The following is a 25710-nucleotide window of genomic DNA, read 5'->3' on the forward strand; positions in this document are numbered from 1 at the left end:
GGGGAGACAGTATTAAGAACTTTGCCAGTTCAGGATGTTGTCACCCTTCTAGAGTTCTATTTGCTTCGGAGAAATGGACAGTTTGGATTCCCCCTCAGCACCAGGAGGGTTGCAGCTGGAAACAGGTGTTGTATCCTCAGATATCAAGGCCACTGAAGATCAGGAATAACAGCGGGCACAGGCTGGGTGGAGCTCTGGGCACCAAGAGGCCAGAGGAGAGGGATTAGAGGAATAAAGCAGAAGCAAACATTACTCTGAGCACAGGATTTACAGACAAAGCTGAAGATGCTTGGACATGAATGAGAATCAGTACCAAAGGAGACTGTGACTCCCTAGGCAAATGAAGGGGTGGCACGGTGTCACCATGGTTAACACTGCTGTCTCACAGCACCAGGGTTCAATTCCCAGCTTGGGTCACTGTCTGGGTTTCCTCCGGGTGCTGCGGTTTCCTCCCACATTCTGAAAGATGTGCTGGTTAGGTGCATTGGCCATGCTGAATTCTTCCTCAGTGTACCCGAACAGGCATTGGAGTATGGCGATTAGGGGATTTACACAGTAGCTTCATTGCACTGTTAATGTAAGCCTACTTGTGACACTAATAAAGAAAATAAATCTGTACCCATGTCAATGTGGATCTTACACCCAATACATTGATTAGGAGCCCCTGCCAGTCACAGTCAAGATACCTGGAGCCTTGAATTTCTTTATTGCTGGATCTCCACAGGATCTCAAAGGTGGCTGCATCACCCAGCCAACAGACTGGACAACACATCAGACTCATATCTGCTGGGGCATATCAGGCTCAGAAGGCATGAGATCCAGTGCCTGAACCTGGGTGGTGCTCTCCAATACGTTCCTGCCAGGGTTGGCTATTGCAGCAGGCAATTATGTTTTCCATAACATGTGCCATTAGGGAAGGGTAGACCTTGAGGAAAATGAAAAGGCCAACTCATCAAGAGAGGAGCAGGAAGGAAGAGAGGTGGAGGAAATTGAGACAGAATAGAGAGATGTCCTTTCTGTGTGATGAGGTGGCTTTACCTGCCACTTCCAAGAAGAAAAGCTTCCTCCGATCCCTCATGGGTACCAGGCCTTTGGTCGCCTATGACATCTTGCTTCCCTCAGATGAAGCAGAAGGCTTTGACACAACCAGCAGATTTCTCCATCAGGACAACCAGTAGTCTCAGTAACTGGTTACATTGGGTGTCTAAATAAATACTGCCCTTCACCTAACCGGCCTCCTATCCCACTAATACTGGCTCCAGTTGGAAAGGAAACCTCTTTCCACATCAATCAATTACTGTCTGAACTTTAGTCAATTTTCCACTCCAGGTGGGTTTCTGCTCCTGTTTCCTACAATAAAAATCTAGCCTCTCATCTTTGAGGAGAGGCTGAATAAACTAGGCTTGTACTCGTTAGAGTTTAGAAGAATGAGGGGAGATCTCATTGAGACATATAAGATGTTGAATGGGATGGATAGGATAGAGGTGGAGAGGCTCTTCCCGCTCAGAAAGGACAGTAGGACTAGAGGGCACAGCCTCAAGATAAAAGGGGGGTGGTTTAGAACGGAGTTGAGGAGGAACTTCTTCACTCAAAGGGTGGTGAATCTCTGGAATTCTCTGCCCGTTGAAGTGGTGGAGGCTGCCTCGCTTAATATTTTTGAGACGCGGGTTGATAGGTTTTTGATAGGCAAGGGGATTAAGGGTTATGGGGAGAGGGCGGGAATGTGGAACTGAGCTACGACAGATCAGCCATGATCTTATTGAATGGCGGGGCAGGCTCGAGGGGCTAGATGGCCTACTCCTGCTCCTATTTCTTATGTTCTTATGTTACATTAATCAGCCTGCTGTCAGTATTTAACCTCTCTCTCCATATAAACTATCCATAATTGTTGTTACATTTTTGAGCTCAGCATCTCTCAGTCTCATTACCCTGAAAATTCAATCTCAAACATGTCCATTTCTAATCCTCATACCGCGCACAGGCTCCTGCTTCCTTCCAGCTGCATTTATTTCTACATTTGCCCTTGGGAAAGACTTGTGCCAAAATAATTTACAATTGCATTTTGATCCTAAACTTTGATCCTGCATTCACTATAATATGTCAATTTGACCAATAGCTTTGCTAACTCAAATGGCCCAATAAATGGAGAAGCTGGTGTTGGACTGGGGTGGACACAGTAAGAAGTCTCACAACAATAGGTTAAAGTCCAACAGGTTTATTTTGTCGCATGAGCTTTTGGAGTGCTGCTCCTTCATCAGGTGAATCACGTCAGATAGCCCTGTTGGACTTTAACCCAATTTTGTGAGACTTCTTATTGTTCAAATGACCCAAGCAAACCTTTCATTGTCTCCCAGTATTTACTTCTGCTATGGAACCTATCACTTCACCTTCAGGCCTAAGGAATGCAGAGTTGAGTACAGTTGGTATACGCCTGACTTGGTCGTCCACTGTCAGATTAGGTTGTACCTAAACTTCCATTCATCAGTCTAGAATCATCCCGGAAAGCAAAAATAGCTTCAGCTTCTCCTTTCTCTTACCAGTTGCACACTTAAGTCCCTTAATTCTGACTTGTCCACCCACAGCTCCAACACGTGAAAAATATGACACGTTTTCTGGCATCAATAAATGGGCCGTTTTTTCATCTGTCAATGTTGTTTACCCTTGTTTATCAAGCTAAACCAAACCACCCTTGCTATAGCTCTGCACATTCACTTCTTTCTCATTTCTCCCAACCCTCCTCCACACCACTCTTCTTCACCATGCCCTTCTCTGGTCCTGCTGCCTGCTCCCACTAAGCTGCTAACCACACAGCTTCCCTTTGCAGTCCTGTGCCAGCTGGCATTGTAAATGCAAACTAAAGGTAAAGTCCTGGATGACCATAGGCTGCAATCCCCTCTGAGGGGCAGAGCTGACTGGTGGTGATTTTAACTGGAGGATCATCTCTCGGGTGAGAGGCAATGTCACAACCTCCCTCTCCTTTCAGGCCCTGGTGAGTTTCCCAAATATACCTTAATTCCAGGGTCTCTACCAGCATTGCTGCTTCTGACCCACTGCAGCACTAGCAATGGCCACTGCCTCTGGTGCGCTACAGGGACTGGGGAGTTGCCAGCCTTCTGATGGCCACCAGCTCTTGGGGGAAAGAGCCTCTGCCCTTAAAGAAGAAACTCTGACACTCAGCAGTTCACTACCTGATGGTTACCCAATCTCTGCAGGACTTCCAAAAATGGCTTTGGCTGGGTTGTCTCTGGCCTCTTGGTTGCGTGTCCATTCAACTTAGCCCAGGTGAATTCACTCAAAACTGACTGATGAGTAGCACAGAACCTTTGAGAGATGGATGTACTTTCCTTGCAGAAATTTATTACAGGTGTAATGAACTGTATCATCATATGCAGATTAAAGTCATACATTTGATTTATTACAGAGTCATATTTTCATTCTATCATGAGTACATCAATGATGCACTTTTCCCATTTGATAAACTTTCTAAGAAGTTTTCATATTAGAGCTGAGTGTGAAATGAGAACGTAGGATTAGATTGTAATTGTGAAACTATCTACAGAGAAAGATGCAGTGATTTGTAATTTCACAATGATGAATATACATGCTGTTGTTTTGTACCTGTTTTAAGATTGGCATACCAAAAAAGAAAGCCAATCTGGTTCAGCAAACATTAGTTTAGTGAAGTTCAATGCTGCCTGGTAGATGTGCTCCATGAGGATTCCTGTGTCCTATATCATCGGAGCATTGCTTCATTACAAATGGAGTGTCTCCTGGCTCCTTTGGGATATAACTCCAATCTGGTTTTCATATTGAAGGTGGGTATGATTTTGATCTCTGCTGCTGTGGGACAGATTCACAGAGGCAACTCTCCAGATCTACATGTTAAACCTACTTTAAACGCAAAATATATTGTTCACATTTAAGTAACTTAGCATAATGGGAGAAAAAGGCCATTATATGTTAGAGAGAATCTAACAAAATAGACCACAGCCTAACCTAAAGATTTTCAGCAATGTAAATATGGTTTAATCTGTATTTTTATTCTCCCATTATACTTGCCTATATTTTTATATTTGCCTTTACTTCATTCTTCTGATTTTATTTCCATTTTAGTTCTCATGCATGTTGTTTCAACTTTCTGTGCTGCCCATTTCTAATCAATAGAGCTTTACACAATCTAGTATAAATCCAGTGTGTGGCATGAGAGTTAAAACACTCATCCATCCTCCTGTGCAAAAGGCTCATCAGTCAATGCAGTCTCATTCACAGCATTGCTGTAGATAGTAAGGACAGCACATACCTACCTAAAACTATTCCTACAGAAAAAAAAAACATACCTTGCAAATGAGATCACAAGATGAAATGAATGTTCTTGTTCAGTTTTCAACTGATGCACAAATAATTGCTATTTGTTTTGATTAGAAATGCAGAGTTATTACTGCTTTTTGTTTTACCCCTACAGTTATGTTACCTCTGCTGAACATTTTGAAAGATAAATTACCAGACATCCTCTGCATCTTCATCACATTCAGCTCCATACTTGCATTTTCCACATTTCACGTGCTTTTGCCGTCTTTCTGTTCCTGAGCCTTCGTACTCTGCACAGAAATAATTGTTGAGATAATTAGATGTTCCTGACAATATATTTTAAAAATAATCAAAATAGCAACAAACTTCTTTTGGCTTTGTATAATTTTGTGCATAATTGAGGGAAAATGTCTGTTCACTGATCAAACATACCTGATAACATGATATATCTAACATGCAGAAATTTGATCACCCCCAAAAATGGGTGTAGAGACTGCAATGTGGGATTGACATAGGCCCATTCCTTCCAATGTAGGTAGCATGAAAACTTGGTATTGTCTATGAAAGAAGCATGTAGCCTGCTGTTAAACAAGTTGTCGAGTGACTTCAAACCTCAGCAGCAGGCCAAACTTTGTGTGAGGCTAGCAGCACTCAAAGCCAGCCTGCATCACAATTGTGTAGTGGCATTGACACTGGGCTAGTAATCCAGAGACCCAGGGTAATGCTTTGGGGACTCAGGTTCGAATCCCACCATGACAGATGCTGAAATTTGAATTCAATAAAAATCTAATGATGACCAGGAAACCATTGTCAATTGTTGTAAAAAAAAATTGGTTCACTAATATTCCTTAGGGAAGGAAATCTGTTGTCCTTACCTGGTCTGGCCTACTTATGACTCCAAATCCACAGCAATGCGGTTGACTCTTAATTACCCCCAGGGATAGATAACAAATGCTAATCCAGCCACAATACCCCATCCCATGAGCACATTTTTAAAAAGAAAGGTCTGCAGCAAGTGCTGGAAGTGACTTGGAAAGGGTATCTTAACTTGCAAGAAGACAGCGTTATCAGGCCTTGCTGCAGGCGATGGACAGAAGGAGAGAGGTTCTCTATCCATAACAGGGTCTGCTAGCCCTGCAAACAAGATTTGTGTAAGTGGGAGAAGATAGTCATCACTGTCAATACAAGCAGAGCAGTCCTAAGACCTAGACACTGTGTGGGAAGAAGTTTAATGACCTGATGTGCAATTCATCCTCAAATGCCACGTCCTTACAACTTAGTTACTATTCTGACAAACTGCTTATTTCAGTACTCACTTCACTCGACAATCAATAATCTCTATCAGTAATTATTCATACCTACCATTCATAGCCTTATCTCACCTTCACACACTGAGAACTGCAGCAAGTCACCCACATTTCACAGCTAGCTATTCTACCTCAACAACCACATCACTCAAACACATTGCACCAGCTGTAATCTAGATCAATGACTTGGATGAAGGGAATGACTGAATGTAGCCATATTTACTGATGATATGAAGATAGGTGGGAAGCCAAGCTGAGAGGAGGACACAAGGGGGTCTGCAAAGGGAGACACATGGGTTAAGTGAGTGGACAAAAAATTGGCAGAGGGAATATAATGTGGGAAATGTGAGGTTGTCCTCATTGGCAGGATGAATAGAGAAGCAGAACATTATTTAAATGGAAGAGATTGCAGTATGCTGCAGTACCAAGTGATCTGGTTAGAACATTGGGACATAGGAATTAGGAGCAGAAGTAAGTACATTCAGCCCTCCAGCCTGCACTGCCACACAATCTGATCATGGCTGAACTGTCCCTGGTCTCAAATCCACCTCTGTACCTGTTCCCCCTATCCCTTTAACCCACTTTTAAAATCAGAAATACATTTATCTCCTTCTTGAAACCATTCAATGATTCAGACTCCACTGCATGGGCAGCGAGTTCCACAAATTCACTACCCTCTGTGAGAAATAGTTCCTCCCCAGGTCAGTTTTAAATCTACCACCTTTCAACCTATACCGGTGACCTCTTGCTCTAGGTTCACATGAGGAGTGTGATATTTGTATTGGAAGGAGTTCAGAGAAGGTTCACAAGGCTGATTCCTGGGATGAAGGGTTTGTCTTACGAGGAAAGGTTGAGCAGGTTGGTTCTATACTGATTGGAGTTTAGAAGAGTAAAAGACAACTTTATTGAAACATATAAGATTCTGAGAGGGCTTGACAGAGTAGATGCTAAAAGGATGTTTCCCCTTGTGGGAGAATCTAGAACTAGGAGATGCAGTTTGAAAATATGTAGTTCCTCATTTAATACAGCAATGAGGAGAATTTCTTCTCTCAAAGGATTGTTACTCTTTGGAATTCCCCAATAAGATGATTAGAGGTTTAGATAGGGTGGACAATGATAGCCTTTTTCCTCGGATGGAGAAAGCTAGCACGAGGGGGCATGGCTTTAAATTAAGGGGGGGTAGTTATAGGACGGATGTCAGGGGTAGGTTCTTTACCCAGAGGGTGGTGAGGGATTGGAATGCCCTGCCTGCTGCGGTTGTAAATGCGCCTAGTTTGGGGGCGTTTAAGAGATCCATGGATAGGTTTATGGATGAAAAGGGATTGGTTTAGGTTAGTGGGTCATTGTTTTTTTTTAACTGGTCGGTGCAACATCGTGGGCCAAAGGGCCTGTTCTGCGCTGTAATGTTCTATGTTCTATGTTCTAATTCTCCATTTGCCCCTCTGCCACTGCCAGGCTGCAGAGGTAGGGTCCTCCAAGGGTCCTGAAGACCCTTTGGTGGGCTGGGGCTGGGGGCAGATGGGCACTCATCGCTGGGATGGGGGTCTCATGACTGGACTGCCCCTTCTAGCCCTGGCAGATCTAAAGGTCACCCGTGGCATGGTGATTTCGCAGCAGACAAATGAGGGGTCACTGTCATACTGAATAGAACGGATTACTGCAAAGAAGTGTACCGACAACTGAACAATAACGAACACTACAGTTACCCGTAGATCCGATCAAAAAACACACCAATCAACTCAACAGACTGGTCAAGACCTTTGATCTGGACCTTCAGAGCACCCTCTGAGCTCTCATCCCACTTACTCCTTGCGTTGGAGATCTCTATTGTCTCCCGAAGATACACAAGGCCAATACACCTGGCAGTCCCATTGTGTCAGACAATGGGATCCTCTGTGAGAACCATTCCGGCTATGTCGAGGGCATCCTGAAACCCATTGTACAAAGAAACCCCAGCTGCTGTTGCGACACTATAGACTTCAGACAGAAACTCAGCATACATGGAGCAGTTGAACCAGGGACACTCCTCATCAAAATGGATGGCTCAGCACTTTACAACAGCATCCCCCATGATGACGGCATTGCTGCAACTGCCTCAGTACTCAACGCCGACTACTGCCTATCTCCAGATGCAATTCTACAACTCATCTGCTTCATTCTGGACAATGTCTTCACCTTCACCTTCAACAACCAGTTCTTCATAAGAACATAAGGACATCAGAATATAAGAACTAGGAGCAGGAGTAGGCCATCTGACCCTTCAAGCCTGCTCCGCTATTCAATAAGATCGTGGCTGATCCTTTTGTGGACTCAGCTCCATTTACCCGCCCAATCACCATAACCCTTAATTTCTTTACTGTTCAAAAATTTACCTATCCTTGCCTTAAAAACATTCAATGAGGTAGCCTCAACTGCTTCACTGGGCAGGGAATTCCACAGATTCACAACCCTTTGTGTGAAAAACTTCCTCCTCAACTCAGTCAAAATAAGCTTCCCTTATTTTGAGGCTATGCCCCCTAGTTCTAGTTTCACCCGCCAGTGGAAACAACTTCCCTGCTTCTATCTTATCTATTCCCTTCATAATCTTATATGTTTCTATAAGATCTCCCCTCATTCTTCTGAATTCCAATGAGTATAGCCCCAGTCTACTCAGTCTCTCCTCATAAGCCAACCCTCTCAACTCTGGAATCAACCTAGAGAATCTCCTCCGCACTCCCTCCAGTGCCAGTATATCCTTTCTCAAGTAAGGAGAACAAATCTGTACACAGTACTCCAGGTGTGGCCTCACCAGCACCTTATACAGTTGCAACATAACCTCGCTGTTTTTAAATGCCATCTCTCTAGCAATGAAGGACAAAATTCTATTTGCCTTTTTAATTACCTGCTGCACTTGCAAACCAACTCCCAGAGATACCTGCTCAAGGACACCCAGGTCCCTGTGCACAGCAGCATGCTGCAACTTTTTACCATTTAAATAATAGTCCATTTTGCTGTTATTCCTACCAAAATGGATGACCTCACATTTATCAACATTGCACTCCATCTGCTAAACACTCGCCCACTCACTTAGACTATCTATATCCCTTTGAAGAATTCAGCGTCCTCTGCACACTTTGCTCTGTCACCCATCTTAGTGTCATCTGTGAATTTTGACAAACTACACTTGGTCCCCAACTCCAAATGTAAGTCGTCAACAATTGTGGTCCCAACACTGATCCCTGAGGCACATTACTAGTCACTGATTGCCAACCAGAAAAACATCCATTTATCCCCACTCTTTGCTTTCTGTTAGTTAACCAATCCTCTATCCATGTTAATACATTACCCGTAACACCGTGCATCTTTATCTTATATAGCAGTCTTTGGTGCGGCACCTGGTCAAATGACTTCTAGAAATCCAGATACACCACATCCACAGGTTCCCCATTGCCCACTGTGCATGTAATGTTCTCAAAGAATTCCACCAAATTAGTCAAACATGAGCTTCCCTTCATGAACCTATGCTCTGTCTTACCAACGGGACAATCTATATCCAGATGTCTCGCTACTTCTTCCATGATGATAAGATTCAAGTATTTTCCCTATTCAGAAGTTAAGCTAACTGGCCTATAGCTACCTGCCTTTGTCTACCTCCTTTTTTAAACAGTGGTGTTACATATGCTGTTTTCCAATCTGCGGGAACCATCCCACAGGCCAATGAATTTTAGTAAATTACCACTAGTGCATTTACTATTTCTCCCACCAACTCTTTTAGTACCTGGGATGCATTACATTAGGATCAGGAAACTTGTCTACCTTTAGCCCCATTAACTTGCCCAACACTAGCTATTTCATGATAATGATAGTTTCTAGGTTCTCATCTGCCATAGACATTCATCCAGACATACAGCACAGCGATGGGGACCAAATTCCCACCTCAATATCCCAATATCTTTACGCACAGGTTCAAACAAAACTTCACCGCACAAGACCGTCAACCGATGCTATACACTAGATACATCAATGATATTTTCTTCCTTTGGACTCATGGCAAACAATCATTGAAATAACAACATGATGCCATCAACAAGTTCCATCCCACCATCAGACTTACCATGGACTATTCTCCAGAATCGGTTACATTCTTGTACACAGCATCTCCATTAAGGGTGGTCACCTCAGCACCTTACTGTACCGCAAGCCCATGGATAACCTCACGATGCTCCACTTCTCCAGCTTCCACCCTAAACACTTTAAAGAAGCCATCCCCTATGGACAAACCATCTGTATACACAGGATCTGCTCAGATGAGGAGGATCACAACAGGTACCTATAGATGCTGAAAGACGCACTCATAAGAACGGGGTATGGCATTCGACTCATCGATCAACAGTTCCGACACGCCACAGTGAAAAACTGCACTGACCTCCTCAGAAGACAAACATGGGACATGGTGGACACAGTACCCTTCATCATCCAGTGCTTCTCCAGAGCAGAGAAGCTACGGCATCTTCTCTGGAGCCTTCAACATGTCATCAGTGAAGATGAACATTTCGCCAAGGCCATCCCTACACCCCCATTTCTTGCTTTCAAACAACCGCACAACTTTAAACAGGCCATTGTCTGCAGCAAATTACCCAGCCTTCAGGAGAACAATGACCACGACACCACACAACCCTGCCACAGCAACCTCTGCAAGACATGCCAGATTATTGACATGGATGCCATCATCTCACGTAGATCATCATCCACCAGGTACATGGTACATACTCTTGCAACTCAGCCAATGCTGTCTACCTGATATGTTGCAGGAAAGGATGTTCTGAGGCATGGTACACTGGGGAGACCATGCAGACGTTATGACAACGGATGAATGAACATTGCTCGACAATCACCAGGAGGAGTGTTCCCTTTCAGTCAGGGAATACTTCAGGAGTCACGGGCATTCAGCCTCTGATCTTTGGATAAGCATTCTCCAAGGAAGCCTTCATGACAGCTGACAATGCAGAATCGCTGAGCAGAAACTGATAGCCAAGTTCTGCACACATGAAGGCAACCTGAACCGGGATCTTGGGTTCATGTCACACTCTCTGTAAACCCTATGACTTGCCTGGGCTTGCAAATTCTCACTAACTGTCCTGGCTGGAGACAATACACATCTCTTTAACCTGTGCTTGCCCCTGTCTCCACTCACATTGTCTGTATCTTTAAGACTTGATTACGTGTATAGACTCGTATTTCAATCATAATCTGTAAATTGTGACTGTTGAAGTATTCCCCAACTGGAAGGGAACACTCCTGCCTGGTGATTGTCAAGCGATGTTCACTCATCCGTTGTCACAGTGCCTGTATATGGCCTGTTTGTGAACACAGTTCCTCACTCACCTGATGAAGGAGCGAGACTTTAAAAGCTTGTGTTGCCAAATAAACCTGTTGGACTTTAACCTGGTGGTGTGAGACTTCTTACTATAGTGATTTCGGGCAGCTCTCTGCTTAAAACTTTGAAGTAAGCCTGGTCACTTTAATCTTCATGCCCTAAGTTAACCTAGTAGGTTTTTAAATCACTGCAGAATACAAATCAGGGATTTCCCTTTGTCTCAGAAGTGACCTCTTTGAAGTCTTCTGACAGAGAAATGTCAATTTTACTAAGTTGGGGGGGGGGGTGGGGGGGGCGGTGCGGGGGGGTCCTTTCTCCAAAATTCTTCACTCAACTCCATTCTACTTGCATGGCTTTTATTTAAACTCTCTGAGCTTTCCTAGAAAGTTCAGAGTCTTTGAAATATCTTAGAACCCTTTAGAAACTTTTGTTTCCATTCAATTTCAGTACAGTCCTTTTAACTCTCCTTTGATTGACAGCTCAGTGATTTTTAGGGAGCACGCATTCAGCTTTGTTTTTTGATCTTTCCCTTCATAGTTCGATGCATCACAAGCATCACAGTCCAAAGATGGGCGGGCTAGGTTGATTGACCATGCTAAAATTGCCTTAGTGTACTAGCATGCTTAGGTTAGAGGGATTAGCGGGTAAAATATGTAGGAATGTGGGAGTAGGGCCTGGATGGGATTGTGGTCGGTGCAGACTCGATGGGCCAAAGGGCCTCTTTCTGCACTGTAGGGTTCTATGATTCTAAGAAGTACTTCAACCCATTGTTCCTAACCACAAAGTTTACTCAAAAGAGGATTTGAAAACACTAAAGTGCTTTTGAAGTTGCCTGCAGGTGTGACCACTAATATTTAGTCAGTCCTTGCAATCTTGTATCACTCCAGCATGAGATTATGCCAGTCTCAAACTGATATGCACAAGGTAGTTTCAGTTTGAATGAGACTTTGAGGCAAGTGTAATACTATTACAGTGTTGCTCCTGATGCACTGTTTACCACTCTGCCAGGGAAGGCCAGTTCCTGCCCTCCATTTCCTTGCTGAGCTGGTCTTCATGTTAGAGCCATGAACCCCCTGTGTCATAGTCTCATATCAGCACTGTGCCTGGGGTTGCGGATCACAGGGGTCTCTTTCATCCCTTGTGCCACCACCAGTGTTTGTCTGAGCAGCGCTGTGCTATGGAACAAATGCAGCCACCACAACAAAGGTCCAAACTTTGACCGGGGGTGCAGTGTAAGGTGAGGCTGGACGGATGGGGGTGTGAACGGGGTAGGTGGGTGGTGGCATGACAATGACAAGAGTGGCAATGGGAAAGAAGGGCTGTGCAAGGTTGGGGGCAAGGGAGAGGGCTCATGATGATAAGCAGAGGGGTAAGGAGGTGGATGAAGAAGATGTAGAATCGGAAGCTAGGTAATGATGGAGGGCTTAGCACTGTTGATCAAGCATGGCACAGATGCAAAACTTAGAGATTACCTTGGCTCAGGTGATCAGAATGTGAAATTGGTTTGGGTGAAGTTGAGGAATGGTAGGGGAAAGAAGTCACTGGTGCGAGTTGTTTACAGCCTCCTAACAGTAACCACAATGTCGGACAAAATTAATAAGAGGAAATATTGGTGTTTGTGATAAAGGAACAGCAATAGCATGAATGACATTCATTTACATATAAACTGGAAAAATCAGATTAGCAGTAGCAGTCTGGATGAGGAGTTCTTAGAATGCTTTTGAGATAATTTCTTAGAGCATCACATTCTGGAACTAACTGGAAAGCAGGTCATTTTAGACTTAGTATTGTCTCACGTGATAGGATTAATAAAGGCACTCGAGGTAGCAGCTGCCACAACATGATTGAATTTTACATCCAGATGAAGCAAAAACAGAAAATACTAGAAAATCTCAGCAGGTCTGACAGCATCTGTGAAAAGAGAACAGAGCAAACGTTTCGAATCAGGATGATTCACAGATGATGTCAGACCTGTTGAGGTATTCCAGCATTTTCTGTTTCTGTTTCAGATTCCAGCATCCGCAGTAATTTGCTTTTATTGAAAAGGAGAAGAATGGGACTAAGTTTAGCTTTACAAACTTAAACATGGGCAACAATGTGGGCATGAAAGCTGAGCTAGCTGAAGTGAACTGGGACACTAGTCTGGGGGATAGATCAATAATGGAGAAGTGGCAGACATTTAAGGAGAGATTTCTAGTTGTAAAGAAAAATTCTAAAAGGAGGACCCACTATCCACACTTAACTGCAGAAGTTAAGAAAAGCATCAAATTGAAGGAAAAAAACATATAACTGCAGAAAGATGAGTGGCAGGTTGGATGATTGGTCAGAATATAAAGAACAACAGATAATAACTAAATGATTGCTCAGGAAAAAAAGATTAGCGTACAAGAGGAAGTTGTTAAGAATGTAAAACAGATAACAAGAATTTCTACAAGAAAAGAGTAAGTAAAGTGAGTGTTGGTCTTTCGGAGAGTGAGAATGGGAAGTTAATAGTAGATAATAGGGAAATGGCAGGTGAAATTAGCAAACATTTTGCTTCTGTCTTCACTATAGTGGATACAAGAAACATTCCAGTAATAGCTGTAAATTGGGAGGTGGAGGAGGGAGGGGAACTTGATGAAATTACTATCAGTAGGGAAGCAGTACTGAGTAAGCTGATGGAGTTGCAAGCTGACAAGTCTCTGGATCCTGATGGACTTCATCCTAGGCTCTTAAAAGAGTTAGCTAATGAGGTAATAGATGCATTGGTGTCAGATTCTGGAAAAGTTCCATGTGACTGGAAAGTAACAATTACAACCCCACTATTTAAGAGGGGAGGGAGACAGAAAACAGGAAATTATAAGCCAGTTAGGTTGATATATGTAATGGGGAATGTGTTTGAAGTGATTATTAGAGAGGTTATGACTGGACGTGAAGAAAAGCTCAATGTTATCATGAAGATTCAGCATAATTTTGTGAAAATGGAAATCATATTTAATCAAATTAATGGAGTTCTTTGAAGAAGTAACTTATACTTTGGATAGGGAGAGTTTGTAGATGTACCACACTTAGATTTCCAAAAAGCATTTGATGAAGTGCCACAGCAAAACGTTAAAGCTCATGGTGTAGGAGTAACATATTAGCTTGGACTGAAGATTGATTGGCTGGCCGAAAACAGACCATTTGCGTAAAAAGATCTTTGTCCGATTGGCAGGATGTGCCAAAATTCAAAATAAAACAACCCCCTATAGAATCCCCCTTCCCCATAGAACACCCCCAAGGAATCTGCCCCCCCAACCCCCCCAGTCAATGCAACACCCCCCACCCCACACCCAATGAAGTACTCCACCCCATTCCCCTGGCACTGCTGCTTGGCACTGCCCCCTAGCAGTGGCTAGGATTATTAGCAGCTACAGAGGACTGATAATTACATTTAAATATATTTTCATGGGAATCCAGATGCTCAGCATTCGGTGATCCTACCCCCAAAAATGGGAGCAGAAATCCGCCTCCACCCAGTGTGTAAGTTGGCATTTCAACAGGGTCCAATCTTCAGCCTTGTTTCCTAACCCCTCATTATCCTAAGTTTGTGTGTGTGTGCGCGCGTGTGTGTGTGTGTGTGTGTGTGTGTGCGCACATGTTTGGTGTGTGCTTATGTGTGTGTGTGTGTGTGTGCACATGTTTGGTGTGTGCTTATATGTGTGTGTGTGTGTGTGTGTGTGTATGTGTATACTGTGATAGGGTTAAAAGACAGTGGAGATATAAATGAAAAGAAGAATGAAGGAAATCCCTAATGCTATCGAGACTGCACACATCTTTCCTCACTTTTTAAACATAGAGATTGAAAATGTAATTAGACTGACATGCAGGCATGTCAGGTTTACCTGCTCCCAATTCCGTATCCATCAACTACAGATCACCCGATCGAAGGGAATTAACTATTTCCCACTGGGAGCATGATAGGGTCAGTGTGATAGGACAGTGGTATGATTAGATAAGCGAACCTACACCTTATCACCAAGATATCATGATGATTGATGAAAATGCAGCAGGAACCACATAACTAATCTGACACAAATGTACAGTTTGATGCAAATCATATATGCATATGTCTAATTGGGTTCCACATAGTGACAAATAATTAATTGGCTGATAACATAACCAAGCAGAAGAGCCATGAAACAGATGTAATTCAAAGCAATTAAGATAAAATATAACTGATAAAATGCAGGAGGAGAAAAGGTGGTGGAATATGACTACTAATATGATGAAAGAACACCAATAAACTAGGAGAATTACAGCCTATTTAAAAGTGAGGGGTGAAAGTTGGGATTGTAACCAGGAGGAAAAGGGATTGAAAAACAATGTAAACCTCACTATAGGTGAAGGGAAATTAGAACAGCTTCAACTATTTTCTTATTATAGTGAAGCACCTAAAACATTAGAAAGTATTTTAAAAGCACCTGGCTGGAAAATATTTAAAACAATTTGGAAGTACTGCAAATTTAATATTGAAAAAAAGTTTTAAAAGTTTATTTATTAGTATCACAAGTAGGCTTACATTCACACTGGAATTAAGTTACAGTGAAACTCCCCTAGTCACCACACTCTGGTGCCTGTTCAAGTACTCTGAAGGAGAATTTAGCATGGCCAATGCACCAACCTGCACATCTTTGGAATGTGGGAGGAAACTGGAGTGCCTAGAGTCAACCCATGCAGACACAGGGAGAACATGCAAACTCTACACAGTGACCCAAGCTGGGAATCAAACCCGAGTTCCTAGTGCTGTGAGGCAGTAGTGCTAATGACTGTGCCACCCTGTGCCACCCCAAAGAGTTTACTAAACTCTTTGGGCAGAATTTCCCCTCCCTTCCCGCCAGGAGAATGATAGAACATAGAACATAGAACATTACAGCGCAGAACAGGCCCTTCGGCCCACGATGTTGCGCCGACCATCTTTTTAAAAAAAACACTAACCCACTAATCTAAACCAATCCCATTTCGTCCATAAACCTATCCACAGATCTCTTAAACGCCCCCAAACTAGGCGCATTTACAACTGCAGCAGGCAGGGCATTCCAGTCCCTCACCACCCTCTGGGTAAAGAACCTACCCCTGACATCAGTCCTATAACTACCCCCCCTTAATTTAAAGCCGTGCCCCCTCGTGCTAGCTTTCTCCATCCTAGGAAAAAGGCTATCACTATCCACCCTGTCTAAACCTCTAATCATCTTATATGTTTCAATAAGGTCCCCTCTTAGCCGCCTTCTTTCCAGCGAAAACAACCCCAAATCTCTCAGTCTCTCCTCATAGGATCTCCCCTCCATACCAGGCAACATCCTGGTAAACCTCCTCTGCACCCTCTCCAAAGCCTCTACATCCTTCCTGTAATGTGGGGACCAGAACTGCACACAATACTACAAGTGCGGCCGCACCAGAGTTGTGTACAGTTGCATCATGACGCTGCGACTCCTAAATTCAATCCCCCTACCAATAAACGCCAAGACACCGTATGCCTTCTTAACAACCTTATCTACTTGATTCCCAACTTTCAGGGATCTATGTACACATACACCTAGATCCCTCTGCTCCTCCACACTATTCAAAGTCCTCCCATTAGCCCTATACTCAACACATCTGTTATTCCTACCGAAATGAATTACCTCACACTTCTCCACATTAAACTCCATCCGCCACCTCGCGGCCCAGCTCTGCAACCTTTCTAAGTCACCCTGCAAACTATGACACCCTTCCTCACAATCTACCACACCTCCGACTTTGGTGTCATCAGCAAACTTACTAATCCACCCAACTATACCCTCATCCAGATCATTAATAAAAATTACAAACAGCAGTGGCCCCAAAACAGATCCCTGAGGCACACCACTCGTAACCGAACTCCATGACGAATATTTACCATCAACCACCACCCTCTGTCTCCTATCTGCTAGCCAATTCCTGATCCAATTACCTAGATCACCCCCAATCCCATACATCTGCATTTTCTGCAGAAGCCTACCATGGTGAACCTTATCAAACGCCTTACTAAAATCCATATACACCACGTCAACTGCCTTACCCCTATCCACCTCTTTGGTCACTTTCTCAAAGAACTCGATAAGGTTAGTAAGGCACGACCTACCCGCTACAAAACCATGCTGACTGTCTCTAATCAATTCATTACTCTCCAAATAACTATAAATCCTGTCTCTAATAATCCTTTCCAAAACCTTACCCACCACAGAAGTAAGACTCACCGGTCTATAATTCCCAGGGAAGTCTCTGCTCCCCTTCTTAAACAATGGGACAACATTTGCTGTCCTCCAATCTTCCGGTACTATACCAGAGACCAACGACGACCTGAAGATCAGAGCCAGAGGCTCCGCAATCACCTCTCTTGCCTCCCAGAGAATCCTAGGGTAAATCCCATCCGGACCAGGGGACTTATCTATTTTCAAACCCTCTAGAATATCCAGCACATCCCCCGTATCAACTGCAATACTATCTATTTTACACCCCTGCACCCCAGTGTCCTCCTCAGCTACATTCATGTCCCCTTGCGTGAACACCAAAGAGAAATATTGGTTCAACGCCTCTCCAATCTCCTCCGGTTCCACACACAACTTCCCTCTACTGTCTGTAACTGGCCCTAATCTTGCCCTAACCAACCTTCTGTTCTTGACATACCTGTAAAACGCCTTAGGGTTCTCCTTAATCCTATCAGCCAAAGTCATCTCATGTCCTCTTTTAGCCCTTCTTAACTCCCTCTTCAACTCCCTCCTAGCCAATCTAAAACTTTCTAATGCACTACCTGAGCCCTCAAGCCTCATCCGAACATAAGCCTCCTTTTTCTTCCTAACCAACGAATCAACTTTTTTAGTGCACCACGGTTCCCTGGGCCTACCAAATCCTCCTTGCCTGACAGGGATATACCTATCACAGACCCGCAGTAGCTGCTCCTTGAAAAATCTGCACATCTCGGACGTTCCCAGTCCCTGTAATCTCCTAGTCCAACCAATGCTTCCTAATTCTCTCCTAATAGCCTCATAATTACCCTTCCCCCAGCTGAAACTACTGACCCGAGGTTCATGCCTATCCCTTTCCATCACTAAGGTGAACATAATCGAATTGTGGTCACTATCCCCAAAATGCACACCAACTTCCAAGTCTAGCACCTGGTCTGGCTCATTACCCAGCACCAAATCCAATATAGCCTCACCTCTAGTTGGCCTATCTACATACTGAGTCAAAAAACCTTCCTGCACACTTTGAACAAAAACTGACCCCTCTAACGAGCTAGAGCTATAGCAATTCCAATCAACATGAGTAAAGTTAAAGTCCCCCATAACAATTACCCTATTACTTTCACTCCTAACAAGGATCGTCTCCGCAATCCTTTCCTCAACCTCTCTAGAACTTTTGGGAGGTCTATAAAAGACTCCCACCAGGGTGACCTCTCCTCTCCTATTTCTAATCTCCGCCCATACTACCTCAACAGACAAGTCCTCATTAAAGTTCCTCTCAGACACTGTGATACAGTCCTTGACCAATAATGCTACCCCACCCCCCCTTCTACCTCCTTCTCTACTCCGACTAAAGCATTTGTACCCCGGGACCTGCAACATCCATTCCTGACCCTGCTCTATCCAAGTCTCTGAAATGGCCACAACATCAAAGTCCCAGGTACTGGTCCACGCTGCAAGTTCATCCACTTTATTGCGAATACTCCTCGCATTAAAGTATACGCATTTCAAACCCTGCTCCGCCCCACCCCCACAATGCCATGCATTGCAGTCCCCATCTATGCCCCCCTCACTTTCACCCCCTCTACTCAGGATCCCACCCCCCCTCTGAATCAGTTTAAACCACTCCGCATAACCTTCGCAAATTTACCCCCCAGGATGTTTGTTCCCCTCTGGTTCAGGTGTAGCCCATCCCTCTTATAGAGGTCCCACCTTCCCCAGAACGAGCCCCAATTGCTCAAGTACTTGAACCCCTCCCTCCTGCACCATCCCCTCAGCCACGAGTTCAAACTTTCCCTCTCTCTATTCCTCTCTAAACTATCCCGTGGCACAGGCAAGAGTCCAGAGATAACCACTCTGTCTGACTTGGCCTTTAGCTTCCACCCCAACTCCATGAATCTCTGCTTAATATCCCCTTCCCTTAGCCTCCCTATATCATGCGTCCCCACATGAATTATAACTTGGGGTTGATCTCCCTCTCCCCTGAGAGTCTTGAATATCCTCTCTGATACATCCCGGACCCCAGCCCCTGGTAGGCAACACACCAGCCCTGAGTCCCTATCATTGCTACCGACTCTCCTATCCGTCCCTTTAACGGTGGAGTCCCCAATCACAAGTCCCAATCTTTTGCAACCCCTAACCACCTGAGCTTTTACAATAGGCTCATCCCCAGAGACCTGCTCCCTTTGGCTATCCCCAGTTGAATCCTCCTCAACTGTAGCCTCCAGGACCGAAAACCTATTTTGGAGGGGAACAGCCCCAGGGGATTGTCCCACCACATTCTTCTTTCCCCTCCTCGTGGCAGTGACCCAAGACTGGTTTCTAGGAGTGACTATCTCCTTATAACTCCTATCAATGTCCACCTCTGCCTCCCGAATTATGCAGAGTTCCTCTAACTCCACCTCCAGCTCCTTTACACGCTCCTCCAGAAGCTGCAATCTAACACACTTCCTACAAGTAAAATCACCTGAAACACTACTAGATTCCCTCACCACATACATCCCACAGGAGATGCAGCACACTGCCTGAACTGCCATCCCTGAAACAATTACCAGCAGAAAAATAAAAAATATAATAAAAAAAAACTTCCCCCACACTTATAATTAGGTTAAAGGAGGTGGGAGGGTGGGATTCTCTACCAGTGTAGAGGATCGGGTATCCTCTCTACACTAATTTATAGGGTTAGGGGCCCAAGAAAAAAAAACTACAAATACCAGCAAGCGTCCTAGTGACGACTTCCTGTTTCTAACTAATTTAAAAAAAACCACCGAAACTCGCAACTTTGAAACTATAAATAAAACGTTAAACCGTGATGGGGGAAGTGGGCCATGCAAAGGTCCATTGATCTTGGATGGGATTTTTCGGTCTTGGGGCAAGTGCAGCTGGTAAATTCCATCCTTTGACAATGTTTATTTTGTCACTGGCAAAGACACACTAGTAAATAAATGTCCATCTATGTTTTTTCGCCCTACATGTTCAATCCTTTGGACTTGGAAGTAACAGAGTGCTGGAGCAACATCAATGCAGTATCTGTGTTCAAGCAGAAGAGCAAATAAAGCCCATAAGAACATAAGAAGTAGGGGCAGGAGTAGGCCATCTAGCCCCTCGAGCCTGCCCCGCCATTCAATAAGATCATGGCTGATCTGAAGTGGCTCAGTTCCACTTTCCCGCTTTCTCCCCATAACCCTTAATTCCCTTGCCTACCAAAAAGCTATCTACCCGTGACTTAAATATATGTAGCGAGGTAGCCTCCACCACATCAACGGGCAGAGAATTCCAGAGATTCACCACCCTTTGAGTGAAGAAGTTCCTCCTCAACTCCGATCTAAACTGCACCCCCCCTTATCTTGAGGTTGTGCCCTCTAGTCCTGCTGTCCTTTCTGAGCGGGAAGAATCTCTCTACCTCTACCCTATCCGTCCCCTTCATTATCTTATACATCTCTATAAGATCCCCCCTCATCCTTCTAAACTTCAACGAGTACAGACCCAGTCTATTTAGTCTCTCTTCATAGTCCAACCCCCTCATCTCCGGTATCAGCCTTGTGAACCTCCTCTGCACTCCTTCCAAGGCCAAAATATCCTTGTGCAAGTGCGGCGACCAAAACTGCACACAGTACTCCAGCTGCGGCCTCACCAGTGCCCTGTACAGTTGCAGCAAGACCTCCCTGCTTTTATATTCTATCCCCCTTGCTATAAAGGCCAGCATCCCATTCGCCTTCTTGATCACCTGCTGCACCTGCAGACTGGGTTTTTGCGACTCATGCACAAGGACCCCCAGGTCCCTCTGCACCGTAGCATGCTGCAGCTTTTCGCCCTTTAAATAGTAGTCCCTCCTACTATTATTCCTGCCAAAGTGGATAACGTCACACTTGCTAACATTATACTCCATCTGCCAGGCCCTCGCCCACTCGCTCAGCCTATCTAGATCCCTCTGCAGACTTTCCACACCCTCTGCACAATTTGCTTTTCCACTCATCATGGGATAAAGTTCAGAAGAGGGAAGGTAGATGGACATATCTTGTATGGCTATATCACACAATGGGATAAATCTTTAAGATTAAGTTTATTTATTAGTGTCAGAAGTCGGTTTACATTAACACAGCAATGAAGTTGCTGTGAAAATCACTTAGTCGCCACACTTTAGCACAGGAATTTAGTATGGCTAATGCACTCCACCAGCACGTCTTTTGGACTATGGGAGGAAACCGAGCCCCTAAAGGAAACCCAGGCAGACACGTGGAGAATGTGCAGGCTCTGCACAGCCAGTAACCCAAGCCAGGAATTGAACCCAGATCCCTGGCGCTGTGAGGCGGCAGTGCTAACCATGGTACCATCATGCTGCTCTCCACTTTTCGGGGTGGGATTGCTGAATGTTGAAGGTCTGGATCCCCATAAAAATACATTTAAATGTAATTATCAGGCCTCTGCAGCTGTTAATAATCCTAGCTGCTGCTGGGGGCAGTGCCAAGGGGCAGTCCCAGGGGATGGGGTGGAATGCTTCATTGGGGGTGGGGTGGGGATGTTTCGTTGGCTGAGGGGGGCAGTGTTCTGTGGGAAAGGGGGATGCTATAGGAGGTTGTTTTACTTTGAATTTTGGCACATCCTGCCAGTCAGACAAAGGCCCATTTGTGCAAACCCTCTGTTTTCTGCCAGCCAGCCAATCTTCAGTCCAGGCCCACACACCATGTGCTTTAACCTTGTGCAATAACCTTTATTGTGGCACTTCATCAAATGAAATCTTGATCCTGCATTACAGCGCAAAGTGAGTGATAATGATTGAAAATAAAAATTGGAAAAACTGTAAAGTGGGCTCCCAACTTGCTATCAGTCATTTTAAACTATTGCACAAAGTCACCATCTTAATGAGTGATGCATGTTTGGAACAGGCTTCCCAGGGAGGTGATTGAAAATAATAACATCTGTAATTATGTAAATAAATTAAACAAATTTCTGGCAAGAGGGAAGCAAAAACAGAAAATGCTGAAAAATCTCAGCAGGTCTGGCAGCATCTGAGGAGCGAGAAAATAAATTGGCACAAAATATTAACTCTCTCTCTACAGATGCTGCCAGACCTGCTGGATTTTTCCAGCATTTTTTGTTTTTGTTTCAGATTCTGCTGTATTTTGCTTTTCATCGATTAAGGCATTTAGGGATAGAACTATATATTTTGTTTTGAAATGTAAGCCCGCCAGATGGACTGAAATAGTGTCTTCAGGAATGATCAAATATATTCTTACGCTCCTAAAGAAATAATCCGAGTTTTTACTGCCTAGTCTGTCTAACTGCGGCGGTGCTTCTAAAGGTTATAATATGAAATAAAATTAATACTCACCTGAAAAGAGATGGGTTGATGAAGGATAGCTAGTATGGAATTATAAAGGGAAACGTGAGCCTGACAAATTTAATGGAGTTCTTTGAGGCATTAACAGAATATATTGATAAAGGAAATATAGTGGATACTCTGCAAATGTGTTTCAAAAGCAATTGATAGGATCATAAGAATCATAAAAACTTAAGAACTCAGAGCTGGAGTAGGCAGTCTAGCCCCTCGAGCCTGCTCTGCCATTTAATCCAATCATGCCTGAACTCCATTTTCCTGCCCGTTCACCAAAGTTCTTCATTCCCTTCACTAATTAAATATCTGTGCACCTCTTCCTCAAATTTACTCAAAGTCCTGGCATCCACCACACAGAGGACACCAGTTGGCAAAATTACAATGTACAGCGCTGATGAGAATGCGGCAGCATGGATAGGAGGTTGGCTAAAGTCATTACACAATGAATAATAGGAGTTTCTTGGACTGGATAGATTGGAATGACTGTTGTTGCCAATATATAGTCTAGTATAGGAGTGCCATACATATATAAATATATCTAGACTAGGGTGTAGAAGTACCATATTCCATTCCAATTTTTTTCCTCAACCACTAGGTGCACTAAGGCTTTTGTCTGTTTCCATAGTGAGTAATTCCAGGTTGCTGATCTGTTGCCAATAGACTATGTGGGTGGTCTTGAGACCACGCTTGCCGTCTGCAGAAGTGGCATCGACGACTCAAGATCAGGCGAAACCCGGGAGTCAGGAATCTTGCCGGCCAGATTGAGATTTCTGATTTTTGCTGCCCCTTGCTGATGATGTAATCAGGCGTGAACCTGATTCTAATATATTTAAATGCATTAACGTATTATTAAAGACCCTGGATTGCCACATATTAAGCCCAAGACGTATTTTCAAACCTCACTGACATGATGCGGTTTACAACAGGTTCACCGAGACATGAACCTGTTGCTTTTTTATTTGATTTTAATTATTATTGTCACATGTATTAGTATGGTGTATTAGTATAGTGAAAAGTATTGTTTCTTGCACGCTTTGCAGACAAAGCATACTGTACATAGAGAAGGACAGAAGAAGGTGCAGGATGGTGCACCTTCATAGCTCTGGTGTAGAGAAAGATCAGTTTAATATAAATCCTGGAACTCCCTTGCTAACAGCACTGTGGTATGCCTACAACACACATGGCGATTCAAGAGGGTGGCTTACCATTACTTCTCATGAGCAATTAGGGATAGGTAATAAATGGTGTCAATGACACCCAAATCCCATGAACAATGTTTTAAAAAAGCTTCTGATGTGCTTCCTTGGCTATATTATTCAATTGTCTGGTTAGGACAGATGCCAGAGCCTCACACGCGAACTGGCTGCTGAATAAGCTTTAATGCCTAATGAACTAAAGACAAACCAAATGGACTCTTGTGAGTTCATCATGACAGTAAGAGGAAGATTAAAAATAGTGTGAGAAGAAATACAATACAGGCTGGCTTGCTGGTTAACATTAAGGAACAAAAATGATGTTAACTGGAGTATTGTGTACAGTTTTGGTCACCGCATTTGCGAAAGGATATATTGGCCTTGGAGGGAGGGAGGGAGTACAGAGAAGGTTCACCAGGCTGATACCTGAGATGAGGGGGTAAGCCTATGAAGAGAGATTGAATAGACTGGGTCTGCACTCGTTCAAGTTTAGAAGGCTGAGGGGGGATATTATAGAGACTTACAAGATAATGAAGGGGCTGGATAGGGTAGAGGTAGAGAGATTCTTCCCACTTAGAAAGGATAGCAGAACTAGAGGACTATTCTTCTAAATAAGGGGAGGGGCAGTTTAGATCAGAGTTGAGGAGGAACTTTTTCACTCAAAGGGTGGTGAGTCTCTGGAATTCTCTGCCCATTGAAGAGGTGGAGGCTACCTCGCTGAATATATTTAAGTCACGGGTCGATAGATTTCTGATAGACAGGGGAATTAAGGATTATGGGGAGAAAGCGGCAAAGTGGAACTGATACACTTCAGATCAGCCATGATCTTGTTGAATGACAGTGCAGGCTCGAAGGGCTAGGTAGCCTACTCCTGCTCCTATTTTTTATGTTCTTAACACTATATGGGTTTCAGTTGTATATACTGATAGCCAATTTCCGCACACATGAGGACAGCTCAACTGGGATCTTGGGTTCATGTTACACTATCTGTAACCCCCACGACTTGCATGGACTTGCACAATCTCACTAACTGTCCTGGCTGGAGACAATACACATCTCTTTAACTTGTGCTTGGCCCTCTCTCCATTCACATTGTCTGTACCTTTGAGACTTGATTACTTGTAAAGACTTGCACTACAACCATTATTTTGTAAATTGAGTTTGTGTCTTTATATGCCCTGTTTGTGAACAGAACTCCCACTCACTTGACGAAAGAGCAGCAAGCGCCCCAAAACCCGGTGGCATTTGCTACCAAGTAGACCTGTTGGACTTTAACCTGCTGTGTTGAGACTTCTTACTATATTCAGTTGCAATAACTGATCGATAGTCAAAAGGGAGACAATTGAGAAAATCAGAGTCAGTGTGCGTTTCAAAAATAGTTTTAGAGAATGTCAGCAATCAATGCCATCAGAGAAAGTTTGTTCTTTCCCTGTCAGACATGAGACAATAACTCAGCCAATCAGCTGTTATATCCCAAAGAAAATTGGTTCATTTCTTCTGATCGCAGATCTGAGTACACCATACACAAAAGCTGAAATAACAAAATACGTGGGCCATTATGAAATCTTGTGCAAGCAGCAAATTAAAGGTTAGGCTCCAAAATGGTAGGAGCAAATTGATGGAGCAAGAATGCTAATAACAACATGGCCAAATTAACTGAAAGGTGAAAAATCAATTAATGACCTATGGGTGGTTTAGTTAAATCATGCCTAATTAAACCAACAAAGCAAACAATCATTTGGGAATGCAAAACAGATGAGAATAAACAATTCTCTTCTGTTAACTATATCGTATCTGTGGGCAGGATTTCTGAGATGGTGAAATACCCGAGGAGTCAGAGCCTGCAACATTTAACTCCTCCAGGAGTGTTATTTTGCTGGAGGTGGGGTTTCTTCTCTTTTTATTCATTCGTGGGACATGGTCATCGCTGGCTGGCCATCCTACTTACCCTTCCTTGTTCAGAGGGCATCTGAGAACCGACCACACTGAT

General features: G+C 43.8%; 1 protein-coding gene across 1 annotated transcript in view; it reads right to left on the minus strand.

Annotated features, from left to right (window-relative positions):
* The window catches only part of tmeff1b (transmembrane protein with EGF-like and two follistatin-like domains 1b), a 246300-nt gene that overhangs the window by 67169 nt on the left and 153421 nt on the right, over positions 1–25710 (minus strand). Inside the window, exon 5 of the mRNA XM_080209917.1 lies at positions 4502–4598. Within this exon, the coding sequence (XP_080066043.1) occupies positions 4502–4598 (97 nt within the window). The remainder of the gene's footprint in view (positions 1–4501; positions 4599–25710) is intronic.

Source organism: Carcharhinus amblyrhynchos, chromosome 2 (genome assembly GCF_965287045.1).
Source record: "Carcharhinus amblyrhynchos chromosome 2, sCarAmb.v2.hapA, whole genome shotgun sequence".
Classification (NCBI taxonomy): Eukaryota; Metazoa; Chordata; class Chondrichthyes; order Carcharhiniformes; family Carcharhinidae; genus Carcharhinus; species Carcharhinus amblyrhynchos.